At 37.0% G+C, this 17,910-nt stretch overlaps 1 protein-coding gene across 1 annotated transcript; it reads left to right on the forward strand.

The window, feature by feature from the left end:
* The first annotated feature begins 1,772 nt into the window (after positions 1-1,772).
* Positions 1,773-2,789, forward strand: TAAR1 (trace amine associated receptor 1). Its single transcript, XM_021693290.1, has one exon. The coding sequence runs from the start codon at positions 1,773-1,775 to the stop codon at positions 2,787-2,789; it is 1,017 nt and encodes a 338-aa protein (XP_021548965.1).
* The last annotated feature ends 15,121 nt before the right edge of the window (positions 2,790-17,910 follow it).

The following is a 17,910-nucleotide window of genomic DNA, read 5'->3' on the forward strand; positions in this document are numbered from 1 at the left end:
TATAGAAACAAAGAAACAAAATCATATAGAAACAAACAATCTTTTATTTTTTAAAAGATTTATTTATTTATTTTTAGAGAGAGAAATCGAGAGAGAGAGAGAATGTACACTCCAGTAGGGGGAGGGACAGAGGAGGAGGGAGAAGGAGAGAAGCAGTCTTGGGGCAGGGGAGAGGGTCTCAAACTCATGACCCTGAGATCCTGACCTGAGCCTAAATCAAGAGGCTCATGCTTAACTGACTGTGTCACCCAGGCACCCCCAAAGGGGATATTTTTAAACCAGCTCTCATGGAGCTTTGGGATTTTTAATGGACATAAGGAGGAAGAAGGTGCCATTTCTTTTTTTTTGTTTTTTTAAAGATTTTATTTATTTATTTGACAGAGACACAGTGAGAGAGAGAACACAAGCAGGGAGAGTGGGAGAGGGAGAAGCAGGCTTCCTGCCGAGCAGGGAGCCCGATGCGGGGCTCGATCCTAGGACCCTGGGACCATGACCTGGTCCCAGGAGGCAGACGCTCAACGACTGAGCCACCCAGGCGCCCCAGCCATTTCTTTTTTAACAAGATTTTACTTTTGTTTTAAAATTGGGATTGAATGAAAAAAAAAATTTTAATGGGTTTCAGAGCTTTAAGAAAAACAAACAAAAAAAGAGCTCCAGTGCCATGCCCACAGCCCACACGGAAGCTCAGGTTCCCTGGGTTCTCACCTCAGCCATCTTTTCCCCCGTGCCACATCATGTCTTACCACAGACTTTGGTCTGTATATTTAAAATCCTTAATAATTTGGACAACAATATCACACTTCACTAAAAGGTACCACTTTTCAAGACATCCTATGTTCTTACATGAAAGTTCAAAGTTTAATGTTCTTGAAAGTAATTTATCTGAATTGATCCTTTCTGCCGTGGAAAGAAAATGTGGATTAGTAAAAAAGAAACTGTACTAGTAATTGAGACCTTAGGTCATATTCCAGCTTTAATGGTTTCATGAACAGAGACTCAATTTCTTGCCAGTATAATTATACTAACAAAACATGTCATGTCTTCCTTATAAGGAATAATGTTTATATCGTAGATGCAAAAATGTTAAATGAAGTAATGCTTGGAATGTATGTATAAGTGCTTTGCAAACTGGAAGTAAAGGCATGTAAGCTTCTTTCCATTACAATGAATTATAAAATAAGAAATATCTTATGTTATCAAGGGCAAAAGCAGGCACTAGTGGATATTATTGTGAACAAGAGGCACATTTAAAATATTTCACTTTTTTCTCTCAAACATATTTTAATTCTAAAATTTCTGGCAATTTATATCTACCCTTTAGAACACAAACTTTTCCCACAAGACTTTTCTTTGAGCAAAGACTATTTCCATAAATTGAAGCATATGAAAAATTCATCATTTCACCTTTTCTGGCCAGAAAAAGTGGCAGTTTCATATATTTCAACCTAATAATTCAACTTTTCATTTCTAGCATAGTATTCAACATCGAGGAAGTATTAAAAAAAAGTTATTGAACTGACGTATGGAATTAAACTTAAGAATAAAAGCTCTTTCTAAAATAACTATTTTTTTTAGCAAAGAGTAATAGTGTGTTAGAAGTGAAAGGAACCAAATTGCCAATGATTCTCTCCCGCTCTTTTTTTTTTCCTCCCGGGTTTCTGGAATAGGTATGTGGAAGTAAAACAAGGAACTCTAACCTGATTATGGATTTTGAAGAAAGATTCCTCAACACACAAAGGAAGAAATAAACTGGTGGACAACCTTCAGGAACGATGTCTTTTTGCCACAATATAATTAATATTTCCTGTGTTAAAAACAGCAGGTCAAATGATGTCCGTGCTTCCTTGTATAGTTTAATGGTGCTCATAATTCTGACCACACTCATTGGCAATCTGATAGTCATTATTTCCATATCACACTTCAAGCAACTTCATACCCCGACTAATTGGCTCATTCATTCCATGGCCACTGTGGACTTTCTGCTGGGGTGCTTGGTCATGCCCTATAGCATGGTCAGATCTGTTGAGCATGGCTGGTACTTTGGAGAAGCCTTCTGTAAAATTCACACCAGCATTGACATTATGCTGAGCTCAGCATCCATTTTCCACTTGTCCTTCATTTCCATTGACCGCTACTATGCTGTGTGTGATCCATTGAGATACAAAGCCAGGATCAGTATCTTGGTTATCTTTGTGATGATCTTCATTAGTTGGAGTGTCCCTGCTCTTTTTGCATTTGGAATGATTTTTCTGGAGCTAAACTTCAAAGGAGCTGAAGAGATGTATTACAAATACATTCACTGCCTAGGGGGTTGCTCTGTCTTCTTTAGCAAAACATCTGGGGTATTGGCCTTTATGACTTCTTTCTATATACCAGGATCTATTATGTTGTGTGTCTATTCCAGAATATATTTCATTGCTCAAGGACAGGCAAGATCAATTCACCATGCAAATCAGAAGTTTCAAATTGGATTGGAAGAAAAAAATAGAATGTCACAAAGCAAAGAAAGGAAAGCTGCAAAGACTTTAGGGATTGTGATGGGAGTTTTCCTAATATGCTGGTGTCCTTTCTTTGTCTGCATGGTCATGGATCCTTTCCTGGACTATAGTATTCCATCCACCTTGAATGATGCATTGATTTGGTTTGGCTACTTAAACTCTACTTTCAATCCACTGGTTTATGCGTTTTTCTATCCCTGGTTCAGAAAAGCACTGAAGATGATTCTATTTGGTAAAATTTTCCAAAAAGATTCGTGTAGTTATAAACTATTTTTAGAATCACATCCCTAGAATTATTATATTTACTGCTTACTGTTTTGCAAAACAGGTGGTGATCATATTATGATCACGACATAATCAACCACATGCACCAATTGCAAGGTCTTTTATCAATTATTTGAGCCAAAGAATGTATAGTGAGACTCTTATATTTTGCTTCCTATTTTAGAGGTAGTAGATGTGATCGTTGCCATTTTACTATCCACAGAAGCTTTGCAAGTCCAGAATTGAAGGCTCTTCATTAAAGAAATTTTCCAGGCCTTACATGAACTGCCATGAAATTGCCAGCAGTACCTTACTCCAGTTATTTAGGGAATGTATTTGGGAATGCAAATTAGAATGGCTTTGTCATTCATTTGCTTGACTATAAATGCCTTCTTGTAAAATCAAAGAAAGTACACATTAAATGTTATTAAATAATTGTTTATACATGACTTGCTATTTATTATGAATCCTTATTAATATATATTCCAGTTTTCAAATAACTTAATTTTCATCTTCTTATAATAGGTGTTCTTGATTCTCAGAAAAGTTGCAAAAAAAATCAGAAAATAAAGAAAAAATAAAAATAAAAAATCATACAGAAACGAAATAAAAATGAAGATATCACTCATAGCTTACCTCCTAAAAGAACTATATCATTTAAAATTCTTAAAAAACATAATATTTTGGTGACTGTATAATGTTACATTGTATGGATCTACAAAGATTTTTTTTTTTTCCAAACATGGGGCTTGAACTCATGGCCCTGAGATCGAGACCAGAACTGAGATCAAGAGTTGGATATTTAACTGAGCCACCCAGGTGCCCCCCAAGATTTTTTTTTAACCATTTCCCTATGGTTGACCACTTAGATTTCAATTTCTTTTTTTTTTTTAATGATGGAAATTAAACCAAATTTCTGTTACTTGCTAGTGAAGGTTATGAAAGTGTCTGGAAGGATTTTACCATATTTCAAGGTTGTGCCTGGTATGACAGGACTCAAAATACAAGCTCTATGAAGTAAAACAAATTCCCTTCTTGGGCTCCAGGCTACACCGAAAGAGGAGCAGCCATCCATCAGTGCAGCTAAACATGATGGATTAACACGAGGTATAATCAGAATAGACATGCCATGCTTATTAAGATGGCATATACAAAAAGAAAAAGAGGAACAAATGGTGGTTTCAAATAAGATTCCAGAACAGGAAGCAGGCAAACATTCTAAATGATAAGCACTGATTTCCAATTGAGCTGTTTCTCCTACAGACTTCATGCAGTCTGTTGCATGTTGAGTAGCCCTAGCGATTTGGGTTTATTTATTTAATAACAGCAACTTACGCTCATGAGTAGGTTGGGGTAAAGTAGCTAATTTTAAATGAAATTACATTGCACCTTCTTGCATCCAAGTTTCTGTTCACAGACCTGATGATCTCTGAGGATGTTAAATCCTTCCATCGATCATGGTCTGTTTCAGGACTATGTATTACGTTTTATCGATTTGACTAGATTTTTGTTCTGGGACATTTATCTTTTCATTTAATATAAAGTAAGACAAATTGTTGCTAATTACTCCCAGTGTCAAAAACTACCTAGACTTTTTTTCATCTGTGAGATCATTTTGTCAGATTTTAAAAAGTGAACAAAAGGGGGCACCTGGGTGGCCCAGTCGGTTTTTGACTTTGGCTCAGGTCATGATCTCAGAGTCCCGGGATCGAGCCCCACGTTGGGCTCCCTGCTCAGCCCTCTGTTTGTCCCCTGTTCCTCCCCCCGTTCATGCTCTCTCATTTGTTCATTCTCTCAAATAAATAAATAAAATCTTAAAAAAAAGGGAACAAAAATATTTAGACAGCTTTCGGTACCGTATAGCAAGTTTCTGTGGTGTTCTTCATTTGCTCCCATAGGTTCCTCTCAAAATTATTCCCAGACATTCTGTCCTTTTGTGTATGTGTGTTTTGCCTATTGTGAGTAAATCTTTTTTAAACCACTATATTTTCTATGTAACCATTATTGCTGGCATACAGTAAAATTTATTTTAGCTTTTCAGTTGACTTATTTGGACTTTCATTCTATGTAGTCATGTTATCCTCAAACAATGCTAAGTTTTATCTCCTTTCCAATAATTATGATTCTTATTTATATTCTTTGCTGTACTTTAATTAGTCAGAATTTGTAGAGTAATATTGATAGTGGTGATAAGAGTCATTCTTGTCTTACATTTATTTTAAATTACTATTCAGGTTTTACTATCAATCCTACATTTTTCTTGGTACAAGTTCGTGACTCAGATAATTCGACCTTTTTTTTTACTCAATGCTACAGCCCCATAGCCTATCTTTCTTGGTAGCCTCTGTTTTTAAGACTCACAATAAGAGATAACCTATAACCCACTCTCTTAGCACAACTAGAAGACAGGCTCACTTTGTCTTTCTATATTCCCAGCATCACTCTAGCTTCCATTCCCTCATGCAGAAAGTATTTTTGCCTTTTGGTTGTCCAGAGTCCATTTCCCAGTTGGCATCCAATTAGCCTTTGAGAAATTTCCCACTCTGACTGAACATAGCTTGTTGGAACTGTAGTGAGAAGATAGACCCCTGCCTTTCCCCTTTACTAAATAGACAGGGGGTAAGCCAATGAACATTTCCATAAAGTCTTTCTTTGGAATTTAAATCTTTAGCAGAGGGGAAAAACAGTGATCTTTAGCAGAATCATTAGCAAAAAACATTGAAGACATGTGTGGAATTCCATTCCATCCACGTGGTAAGATCTTGGCCAGACTGCTCTTGGTGTTATTGGGGTTCTTGCTTACCAGACTCCAGAGCTGCCTCGCGGTCTGTCCATTTCCAAACTAAGCTCTCCAGTCTCTCAGATATTCCATGAATCTCAGATAGTTTTCCAATAAATTCTTTCGAGAATAATTTTTAGTTGCATCCATGGAAAGAACCTTAACTTGATACACTGCATTATGATAAATGCCAAGAAAGTGATTGCAATGACGTGACATTCTTTCCCCAAATCCACACGACTTCCAATCAAAATAGTCTCATTTTCCACTCGCCACCTCTCAAAGAGACAAATTTGTATAAAATACCAATCAGGAAGAGATAAAAATAGATGCATTAGCGAAGACGTTTGTTGGAACTGATTTATTAATAATAATTATAAAGCCATCTTAAGAGATCAGTAAACTAGAAGGTCCATCCCCATTTTTAACTTGGTTCTTGAACTCAATAATACAGTCTCGGGAGAGTCATAAATACTTGCCAAAAACATAAGACAAACCATATAAACTCTAATCCATTGTAGATTCTGGTGAGTCACAGTTTCTGTTTAGTCGTACATTGTCAACAAGAGCTTGAACTTTAACTTCAATGTGTAGATATATGAAGAATGATTTGTTTTTAAATTTAACAGACTATAAAATGTACTAACAAAACAACTCTCCAGAGAGATATTTTGAATGCTGCACTCAAATATTCTAGATGATATAAGAATCAGATTGAAGTATTTTTTTAAGGTAAGGTATATATGCATTTTCCAAAGTGTTTTAATACAGGTTATTGAGTATATGGTCAGCAATAAAAAGTATTCAAAGGAAATAAATTTATCTTTGACAGGTCCTGACCTTCTTTTCCATATCCCTCCTCCTCTTAAAACCCCTTTCCCAAGTATTTAAGCTCCCAGTGTATTTATACTGCTCCAACATTTTAACTTGGTTGAGGCTGGTTCTCCTGTAAAGTCATATCAACATCAGCATCTAATTTGTTTCTGTCTTTGATTTTTCCCGAGAGAGAGAAAACCTTGACTCATACAAATTGAAAGTTCTCAGCATATTTATCAACTTAAGTGACTTAGAAGCTTAAAGTGAAGCCATCACAATGGTTTATCAATGGCAAACCTTCCTCTTCATAAATATATGTCAGATAAATAATAACTGAGATAGAGGATAAACTCTAAGATTTGTTTATTTGTCAATGTTTTCACAATGTGGTATTTTTTTTAAAAGATTTTATTTATTTATTTGACAGAGAGACACAGAGAGAGAGGGAACACAAGCAGGGGGAGTGGGAGAGGGAGAAGCAGGCTTCCCGCTGAGCAGGGAGCCTGATGTGTGGCTTGATCCCAGGACTCTGGGATCACTGCCTGAGCTGAAGGCAGACACTTAACACTGAACCACCCAGGCGCCCCACAATGTGGTATGTCTCTCAACCCTGGCTGCTGCTGGGGAGCAATAATATAAATATAAATAATGTGGATACTCAGGTCCTATGTCAAGAAATTAATCTATGGTGAAGAGGGAAACCCTAGAAGCCAGATACCACAGGTTTAAATTCTGGCACCATATTTATCAGCTAATGTTTGGACAAAGTTACTTAAAAACTCTAAGCCTTAGCTCACTCACCTACAAATGAGAACAATAATGTTACCCATCTCACCAGACTGTTGATTATTAGATGAGAGAAACTGTCTAGCATGGAGACTTGCACATAAAAAAAAAAAAAACACGCAGTAAACATACATTATTAGTATTATTCCCTATCATTTTATTGGCATGTGCTATGGTGGTGCTTACTCAGAATATGCTCAGGCAGATTACACAGAGAAGTTGCCATAGGCAAATATTACATACTGGATTTTTTTTCTTTTTAAAGGTGGTGCAGGGGGCGCCTGGGTGGCTCAGTTGTTAAGCGTCTGCCTTCGGCTCAGGTCATGATCCCGGGGTCCTGGGATTGAGCTCCGCATCGGGCTCCCTGCTGGGCGGGAAGCCTGCTTCTCCCTCTCCGACTCCCCCTGCTTGTGTTCCCTCTCTCGCTGTGTCTCTCTCTGTCAAATAAATAAATAAAATCTTTAAAAAAAAAACGTGGTGCAGAATTATATCATCCTCTTTCCTAATAAATTTCAAAATTACAATTATGCAAAAGAATAGCAGAAGATTTATTTCAAGGTCTACACAGAAGGAAATTGAACTTGGTGCCACATTTTTACATCACCGGTCTGTGATATGTCAGTGTTTGGCATATAGGATGTTTGAGAGGCTGTGGGATTTTTTTATTTCTTTAAAAAATAATGTATATAAAATATAATGTATATTATATATATATAATAACTATATTCTTATATATACATGTATAATAGCAATATCTATTTGCAAAGTAACTATTATCTACCTATCTAGTGAGCTTGAACAGATACTTTATGTAAGCCAGGAAGCACAGTAGTATGGAGCAGAGGCCTGCAGCACCCACACAGAGGGACGTCCTCAGGCTTTGGAAGCAGGCAAACCTGAGTTGAAATCCCAGCTCTCTTCCTAGTTCCTGTGCTTTCTCTCCTTTGTGCCTTTGCTCCTGCAGCCCCCCATGCCTGAAACGCTGAAATGCCTCCTCCCCAACTCCACCTCCCTTAACTGGCTGACACTTACTCATTTTAAAGAATCCTCTTGAGGGTTATCTCTCCAGAAGGCCATCTATAATCCCCCAGATCAGGTAGGTGTTTTTCTCTGAATTCCCAAAATATCCTATGCATTTCCTTGTTGGTGCACTTATTCATTGTGCTAAGATGTCCTCTGCCCCCCACTAAACTGTAAATTGCTGAAGTTAGGGAGTGTGTTTTACTCATCCTTGTATACCCTGTGCTTAGCACAATGCCTGACACAGACAGGTCACTCTATGCCTGGTTTTAAGAGGGAATAAATGAATAAGGGATTATAATAAGGTATCCAAGGGGATCAAGCTAATAAAAGTCTGTCTGGCTACAAACTCCACCCTCCAGGAAATCTATTTCAGGAAGTGGGGCCAACAATGGAGAAACTACAGGGATTCATACTTTGATCCCCTGCCAAGTCTAAGCAGATGTGCCTATATGGGTTTAGTTTTGGCAATAAATGTGTATTTGTTATGAACAGAAATGATTTTGAGTTGTTTTATTTTTTTAAGATTGTATTTATTTGAGAGAGAGAGAATGAGAGAGAGAGAGCACAAGTGGGGGGAGGGTCAGAGGGAGAGGGAGAAGCAGACTTCCCACTGAGCAGGGAGCCCCACATGGGGCTCAATCCCCGGACCCTAAGATCATGACCTGAGCCAAAAGCTGATGCTTAACCAACTGAGCCACCCAGGTGCCCCAAGAGTTAAGGTATTAAAATGTGTCTAGATTTAGCTTACGGTCTACTGCCTAAGCTGATGTTTGAAGCCCTAGCTGCCTTCTAATTTTTGGGACTGAGACTCAGAAGTCTTCAGTTTCTGGGACATCCAAATCAAAACCTCAATGAGATACCACCTCACACTAGTCAGAATGGCTAAAATTAACAAGTCAGGAAACAACAGATGTTGGTGAGGATGTGGAGAAAGGGGAACCTTCCTACACTGTTGGTGGGAATGCAAGCTGGTGTAGCCACTCTGGAAAACAGTGCGGAGATTCCTCAAAAAGTTGAAAATAGAGTTTATAGCAGCAATGTCCACAATAGCCAAACTATGGAAAGAGCCAAGATGTCCATCAACAGATGAATGGATAAAGAAGATATGGTGTATATATATATATATATATATATACACAATGGAATATTATGCAGCCATCAAAAGGAATGAGATCTTGCCATTTGCAACGACGTGGATGGAACTGGAGGGTATTATGCTGAGCGAAATAAGTCAATCAGAGAAAGACATATCACATGATCTCACTGATATAAGGAATTCTTAATCTCAGGAAACAAACTGAGGGTTGCTGGAGTGGTGGGGGGTGGGAGGGATGGGGCGGCTGGGTGATAGACATTGGGGAGGGTATGTGCTATGGTGAGCACCGTGAATTGTGTAAGACTATTGAATCACAGACCTGTACCTCTGAAACAAATAATACATTATATGTTAAAAAAAGAAGAAGATAGTAGGAAGGGAAAAATGAAGGGGGGGAAAATCAGAGGGGGAGACGAACCATGAGAGACTATGGACTCTGAGAAACAAACCGAGGTTCTAGAGGGGAAGGGGGTGGAGGGATGGGTTAGCCTGGTGATGGGTATTAAAGAGGGCACATATTGAATGGAGCACTGGGTGTTATATGCAAACAATGAATCATGGAACACTACATCAAAAAAATAAATAAATAAATAAAAGAAGTCTTCAATTTCAACATACAATGCAGGTTTTTTGGGCTACATTTCTTCTGACAACCATTGACTTAGCTCCTTAAGAAAAAGGAATTCTAAATTTTTCAGTTTGTATAGTACAGTGAAAACTTTGGAAGATACTAAATACTACAGCACATTTATAAAGGAGCTCAGAAGCCCTGGCACATGAATCTCCAGCACCTGCCACAGGGCCCAGCACAGGGTGGTGCTCCAGGAACGTGTGACCAAGGAAGGCAGAGAGGAAAGATAAGTGGTTAGAATGTGATGTTTTTAAAGCAGCAAGAAAAAGATCGTTTCTCAAGTTATCTCCTGAAATTTAGGCATTTTAATGTCATTTTCTCAAATTATTGGTGCCTTGACTGTCCAATTCAGGGTTTCCTAAGCCCTCTCAGTCTGTGGATTAGCACTGGATGTGACCTTTTACAGATCATTGTGAAATATGAAAATAAAAACAAGGGAGTGAGTTTTTTGTTTTGTTTTGTTTTTTGTTTTTTAAGATTTTATTTATTTATTTGAGAGAGAGAGCACATGAGACAGGGGAGGGTCAGAGGGAGAAGCAGACTCCCTGCTGAGCAGGGAGCCTGATGCGGGACTCGATCCAGGGACTCCAGGATCATGACCTGAGCCGAAGGCAGTCACTTAACCAACTGAGCCACCCAGGCGCCCAAGGTAGTGAGTTTTTCATTTTGGAATACTTATTCAACTTAATAGATTTTCTTTTATTCTTTCTTTCTTTTTTTTTGTATTAAGTAGGCTCCACGCCGAGCGTGGAACCCAACATGGGGTTTGAACTCACTATCCTGAGATCAAGACTTGAGCTGAGATCAAGAGTTGGACACCCAACTGCCTGAAACACCCAGGTGCCCCTAATAAATTTTCTTTTATCTAAGATCATAACTTGTTAAATGTTCAGGATTAAGATGTTCTTTTCTTTTATGAAAATATGGTAATAATAGATGGAAGGTTTTTAAAATGACTGTTTGACAAACCTACATTTAACACCCATGTTTTTAAAATTTTTATTTATGAAATATCCACTATTCTACCCTATTGCTAACTAACTCCAATGGCAAGAAAGGTGGTTTTGGCAACAAGATCTTATGGTAGGCCTGAAACGTACCAGGGAGGCATCTGGTCAGCTCCAATCACTGAAGAAATTAATGTCATGAGGACCGCTACTAACCCACAGTCACAATCAGTGGTAACAGATGACAAAGGCAACAGCCAAACACAGACAAAATAATTCTTGCTACTAAGAGCAAAATTGGCCTTTTCCTGTGTTATTCCCCCTTTCACCACAGAATCTTAATTTATTCCACTTGTCTAACTCATTTATAAATTTAAATTCTGAAATTACTCATTAAGGGACAAAGAAAATAAGTATCTAGTTTAAGAATTCTCTTGTTTCAGCCAACCAGGGCTAAGGTGTGATGTTAGTTGAATGGTTTTCCTGAGACTTCTGAAATCTTCCAGATAGCTGACTCTTTGTTTCATTGCTCATGATGCCAGCTCCGTAAACATAGTCACATCAAATAAGAAGGTAAACTAAGGTAGAAGTCACTATTTTGCTTCTCTTGCATCAGCTAAAGTTTTCTTCCTCAGATTTCCACTTTGCCTTTGCTTAATAGTCTGAGAATTCCCCAAACATTTGATTCCTCAAATAAAGCTCTGTGATAAATGTTTTCCTATCTCCACTAAGTACATCTGCTTCCCTAATGACTTAGAGTGTGAAATTATTTCCCATCATGACAAAGGCAGAACAGCAGATGTGTTAATGATGCCCTCTGGCCTCTATTTACTTGGAAGTTTGGCAAATGAGAGCAAAGCGAAAGAGATGCTGCTTATACTTGTCTCTTTGGACTGTGGACTCAATTGCCCCTTCAGAGTGTCAAACTGTAAATGAATTGTGGTGGACTTTGGTAAATATCCAATCAACACATATAATTACTGTTATTAGCAATTCTCACACGACTTTGAACGAACAGAAGAGTTTGCAAACAGTGATATCATATACTTGAAATATGTTAGCTTTATTTTTAAATGGCTCAGGGTTTTCCATCTTGTCTGTATATTGTCCTAGGCATAGAAAATTTAAAAAGTTTGAGGAATAAGGAAAAACACATAGACCATCCATTGATTTTCTCTTCAATGGTTCATATTACAAGGAACAATAAAATAAACACAACAAAACAAACATTGCAGTAACACCTGTTTCCTACCACGTAGTAGACTAGATGTGGAATTACCACAATGCTAAATTTGATTATGCATAGCTAGGTGACATGTTAGTTCTATATAAAAAAGCGAAGTGAAAAATGTAGTCATTACCTGGGTGGGTCGTTTAAACTCTTCCTCATGACTCCTGTTGCCACAATTAAATAAAACCACAACCAAAAGAGACTAGAATAATTGCTTGTGACGTACATTAGAAACCTATTGGCCTGAGTTTACATTCAAACGCTGGTGATTAATAGCTGTTTAGCAATGTTCAATAGCAGAAAGCAATTTACTAAACCTCTTTAAATTTCAGTTTTCTCACTTCTATATAACTTCCAGTGTGTTGTGAAGATTTATTCATTTATTAAATCACTTATTCATTCATATAACAAGTATTTATTGAGCACCTGTTATAGCCCATTGTGTTAGCTACATGCTAAGGATATAAGCAGGAACAAGGCCAATATGTTCCCGGTCCCTCTGAAATTTTCATAGAAATAAAACTAAGCTTTTGGAAATGAAATGAGATTATATTTTATCACATGTTCGCATGATAGACAGTACATAGTTCATGGCACATGGTCAATAAATTAGCTATGGTTATGATTATGATTTACAATTCATTTAGGCATTGCCAACTTAGTCCATACTGCAGAGAATTTTTGTAAAGATTTTATTTATTTGACACAGAGAGAGAGAGAGTGTGTGTACGAGTGCACAAGCAGGTGGGAGCAGCAGACAGAGGGAGAAGGGAGAAGACTCCCCACTGAGCAGGGAGCCCAATGCAGGGCCCAGTCCAAGGACCCTGAGATCATGACCTGAGCCAAAGGCAGATGCTTAACAGACTGAGCCACCCAGGGGCAGAGAGAATTTAAAGATATATCCCTGACTCTCCATTTTGAGCTCAGATCTCTTTCTGTTTAGCTGATATGTCAAAGCCTCAAGGTCATTGTTGTGATCGTACTCTCACTGCCTCCTACTCTGTTTCTGTTCTTGTTTGGCCAACTTACATAAACCACATGGGTGTCTTTGTCTGTCTATTGGGCATCTCCATTTCAGCAGGAGCCAAAATTCTGTATGTACAAATTAAACTAATTTATCCCATTATCCCACTTTCTCCTCCTATGTTCAATATTGAAAGATACCACTATCCTTGCAATTGCTCAAGCTGAGTCTGGGAGGAATCCCTGGTTCCTCCTTGTCCTTACTCCCCACATCCTGTCAAATATGGGCTATGCATCTTAATTTAGGACCCAACTTTCCCTCCATGAACTCTGGATAAATCCCACAACTGGTTTCATTCCTCAAGTCTTGACCATTCTAGTCCAGGCTCCACACAGTAGCTACTGATTCATGTAAATCCCACATTTGGCCCCTTGTCCAAATGTCTTTCTGCTGTTGAACATCTTTAGGTATTTTGTAGTATTTTTTGTATTACTTACATCACAATGTCCAATGGCTAACATAAAAGACCGTCTGTGGTCTGACCTACCTGCTTTTCTATCTGTATGTTCTACCCATCTCCTACAAGCATATTATATTTTAGCCACACTAAGTTACCTAAATTTCCTGAAAATTCTATGTCTTTTCAGAACCAGGTTTTTCAAAACCTGGACTTTGAACACTCTTTTTCTGCTGTTCAGAGTGTCCTTCGTCAGGGCGTCTGGGTGGCTCAGTCAGTTAGGTGGTCAACTCTTGGTTTTGGCTCAGGTCATGACCTCAGGGTCCTGGGATCAAGCTGAGCTCCTTCCCCGCCTCAGGCTCTGCACTCAGCAGGGAGTCTGCTTGAGATTTTCTCTTTCCCTCTCCCTCTGCCCCTACTCCCACTTTCTCTCTCTCAAATAAACAAACAAATAAATAAATCTTTAAAAGAAAAAAGAATGTCCTTCGTCAAATTGTTTACATATTCATTCTCAAAGCCTTGCCACAGCCTAACTCTTTCCTGAAGCTTACCTGACAGAGAGCCACTCTGACCCTGATGGTACTTTCTTCTCTGATCTCCGGAAGCAACTCAGGCACAGTCTATTACAAGTGTATACAATGCATTGCAGTGTGATGGTCTTTTTAACGAATATTGAATAGAATATTTAACACAAAATATGTAAGGTACAAATGTTAGGCATAAAAATCACTATGAGCATCCAGGCAGCCTCTACTCAGTTTAGAAAAAATAACATTATTTTACAAAATTTTATTGATTTGTAATTCTTTGCATATTCCTTATGCTAACTCTTTGTCAGTTACATGTGTGACAAATACCTTCCCTCTAATTAGTAGTTTATTTTTTTCAGTTTCTTATGATAACTACTGTTAAACATAAATTCTTTATCCTCATAAAGTCAAATTTATCAAACATTTGCTTTCTTTTTTATCTTTTTTTGTGACAGCAGTAATCCTTTTCTACAGTGAGATCATAAAAAAATTTTCCCAGATGTCTTCTATGAATTTTATAGCTTTGCTTTTCATACTTAGGTTTTTAATTCACCTTAATTCTGGAATTGATTGTTATGTGTGGTGTGAGATAGGGTCCAATTTCATTTATCCTTTCTATCTAATTGTCCTAACACCCATAACCATTCTCCATTAATCTGTTGTGAGCAGTATCATAAATCGTATTTCCATATGTATAAAAGAAAATATGTATTTTTAGGCTCTATTACCTGTATCAATACCACAATGTCTTAACTACTATAACTTTATATTAAGTCTTTAAATGAGGTAAAAGAAAATTCCCTTCATCCTATTTTCATCCTTCTCTTCTTCTTCCTTTTTCTTTTTCTTCATCTGGAGAACTTAGGTTTATGTGGCCCTTTGTAATTCCTTATAAATTATTGAGATGACTTGTCAAATAACACACACACACACACTCACATTCTCTGAAATTTTAATAGAGACTATATTAAATCTACAGATCATTTTAAGGAAAATTAGCACCTTTACCAAAATGATTCTTCCAGTCCCAGAATATGGTATATTTCTTCATTTATTTAGGGCTTCATTTATGTCTTTAAATAAAAATTTAAACCTTTTCCATAAAGAACTGTCACATCTATTTTTAAAGGTACTGTATGTATTTTTTTGATTATGTTGTAAAGATAGACTTTTAAAAAGTTATGATTTCTAATCATTATTGTTAGAAAAGCGATATATTTCTGTACACTGATTTTTTAATAGCAACCTTGTTAATCTCTCTTATTAATTCTAAAAATATAACACATATTTTGAATATTTTACATAGATGTTTGTGTTATTTGTCAATAATAACGATTTTTCCCATTTCTAATCCTTATACATTTTTCTCCTGTTTTCTTGCACTGGCCAAAGCCTTCAACAAAAGAAGGAAATGAAATGGTTTTAGAGGTTTTTGGAGGGTTTTCTTCATCCTCAAGAGAATAATGTTTCATCATTAAGTAAGATATCTATTGAAATCTTTTCAGTTTTTGCAGAGATACTCCTAACTGGGTTTAAGGAAATAACTCTTCCCCTTAGTTTGCTGCAAGTTATTTTTTAAAATCATAAATAGATTTCAATTTTATCATGTGTCAATTGAGATAATTGAATGATTATCCACTCTTTTTCCGACATGAATGACTGCAAGTCATGTCCTAAAGTCAAAATGTCAAACCATGCTTACATACATGGATAAAAATGTAGGCATAATTTATCTTTCTTTTAAAAAAATAAGTCAGTAGTCTATAGACTGTTACCTTTATGTTTATGAGTAAGAATAAACTTTAATTTTCCTATCCTGCATATCCTTGTGAGGATTTGATAACCTCATATGAAGTTTATGCTAACCTCATAAGATTGACTGACAGACTGACCATTTTCTGTATTCTAGAGGTTTGTGTAAGACAGGAATTGTTTGGTTCTGGAATGTTCAGTAGGGCTTGCTATTAAAACCACCTGGACATGAAGTTTTCCTTATGAGAACATTTCAAACTATTCATTTTAATGGTCCCAGACTAGTCACAGATGTTTCTGGTTTAATGTAATGTGTGGGTACCAGAGAAAACAATGTTATTAAAATTGTGCTCTATGAATGAATAATAGAGCTAATGGGGGAAATAAGATTACTGGCAGACCACCCAAGCCCCATGTAGCACTGTAACTGGGACCCTAACAAAAGCAGTAATAATCCCAACAAAAACACGAGTAAATTTCTCCTGGAATTTGCACTCAGCTTCACAGTGAATTTCTTTAATAGGGCTTCTGTTTGTTCCTTTGAATTCTGGATGCGTGAGTACATTTGCTTCCAACAAGAGAATAGTTTAATAACAAAATAAAAATTGAAAATCTAATCTCGGGCATGCCATTAATCACAGTCACAAAAACAAAAAGACAAAAACAAAAAAAAACCCCTAGCATTGGAGGAAATACTTCTGCCCCCTTTCCGTAGGTACTCTCAACTTCCCCAGAGAGATTCCTGCTGCCACAAGGAAAACCATTTTCAAAACCACCAAAGCAGCCAGTACTTGCGCTTCAGGAAGATCCCTAAGACCTATACATATGATGTTAGGGTTCTTTTTTCGATTGTGAGGAAGCCTGTCATAATTACCTCACAACATTAATGTGTTGGGAAAGATCACATGAGAATCAACATAATTCTGAATTATACCGACATCATCCTGATACGGATCAATTGGATATGAGCTAATTCATAGTATGGAAACACACACTGTCCAACAAACTGTCTCCCATTTCTCCTTGAGTCAATCTCTGTGAAGTACATTTTTCTAAGAATTTCTAGGGTTTTCCATTGTTTTGGTATAAGGTTGTTCATAGTATCTTACTACCTTTTAGATATTTGCTGAGTATGTAGTTACACATATTCATATGTCCTTTTTATTTCTAATATTGTTTATTTTCTCTCTCTCTTTCTCAAAAGTATCTAGGCTTTATTTAGCCTTTCTATTGTATGTTGGTTTCCTGTATCAATTACTGCTCTTATCTTACTATTTTTTCCTTTCTTTTGTTTGGGTATTCCATTGCTCTTTTTCTAACTTCTTAATTTGGATGATTATTTAGCTGATTTTCAGTCTTTCTTCTTTTCAAATATAAGCATTTAAGGGAAAAATTATCCTTTTGAGTTTTAATTTTATTAAATTTATTTTTTTATTTTTATTTTTTTTAAAGATTTTATTTATTTATTTGAGAGAGAGAATGAGATAGAGAAAGCATGAGAGGGGGGAGGGTCAGAGGGAGAAGCAGACTCCCTGCTGAGCAGGGAGCCCGATGCGGGACTCGATGCGGGACTCGATCCTGGGACTCCAGGATCATGACCTGAGCAGAAGGCAGTCGCTTAACCAACTGAGCCACCCAGGCGCCCCTTGAGTTTTAATTTTAGATGACTCTTTCAAGCCTTAATACATTTCCTCATTGCCTAGTTCAAAGTAAGTTCCAATTTTAATGTTCGATTCTTTTTGAAGTCAATGAGTGATTTTGAAGTATGTTTTTAATATCCCAAGATAAGGGATTTTTTCCTAGTTACCTTTTTATTTATTTCTAGCTTAATTGCTCTGTGCTTAGACAACTTGATACATATCACGTCAGTCCCTTGAAATTAGTTGAGGCTTTACTTTATATCCCAATATTTTATTAATTTTTGTAAATGTTTTTGTGTATACCTGAGAAGACTGTGTGTTCTGCAGTTGTTTTGTTGTGCTTTACCTATTTTCATTAGGTCTAGCTTATCTAAAATCTTATTGATATTTGGCACTTATTCTTTCAGTTATTGATAGATATGTATTAAAATCTGCCACAAGGGTTGTGGACTTTGTCTATTTTTCCTTATAGTTTGGTCAGTTTTTCTCTTTATAG

Source organism: Neomonachus schauinslandi, chromosome 8, assembly GCF_002201575.2.
Source record: "Neomonachus schauinslandi chromosome 8, ASM220157v2, whole genome shotgun sequence".
Classification (NCBI taxonomy): domain Eukaryota; kingdom Metazoa; phylum Chordata; class Mammalia; order Carnivora; family Phocidae; genus Neomonachus; species Neomonachus schauinslandi.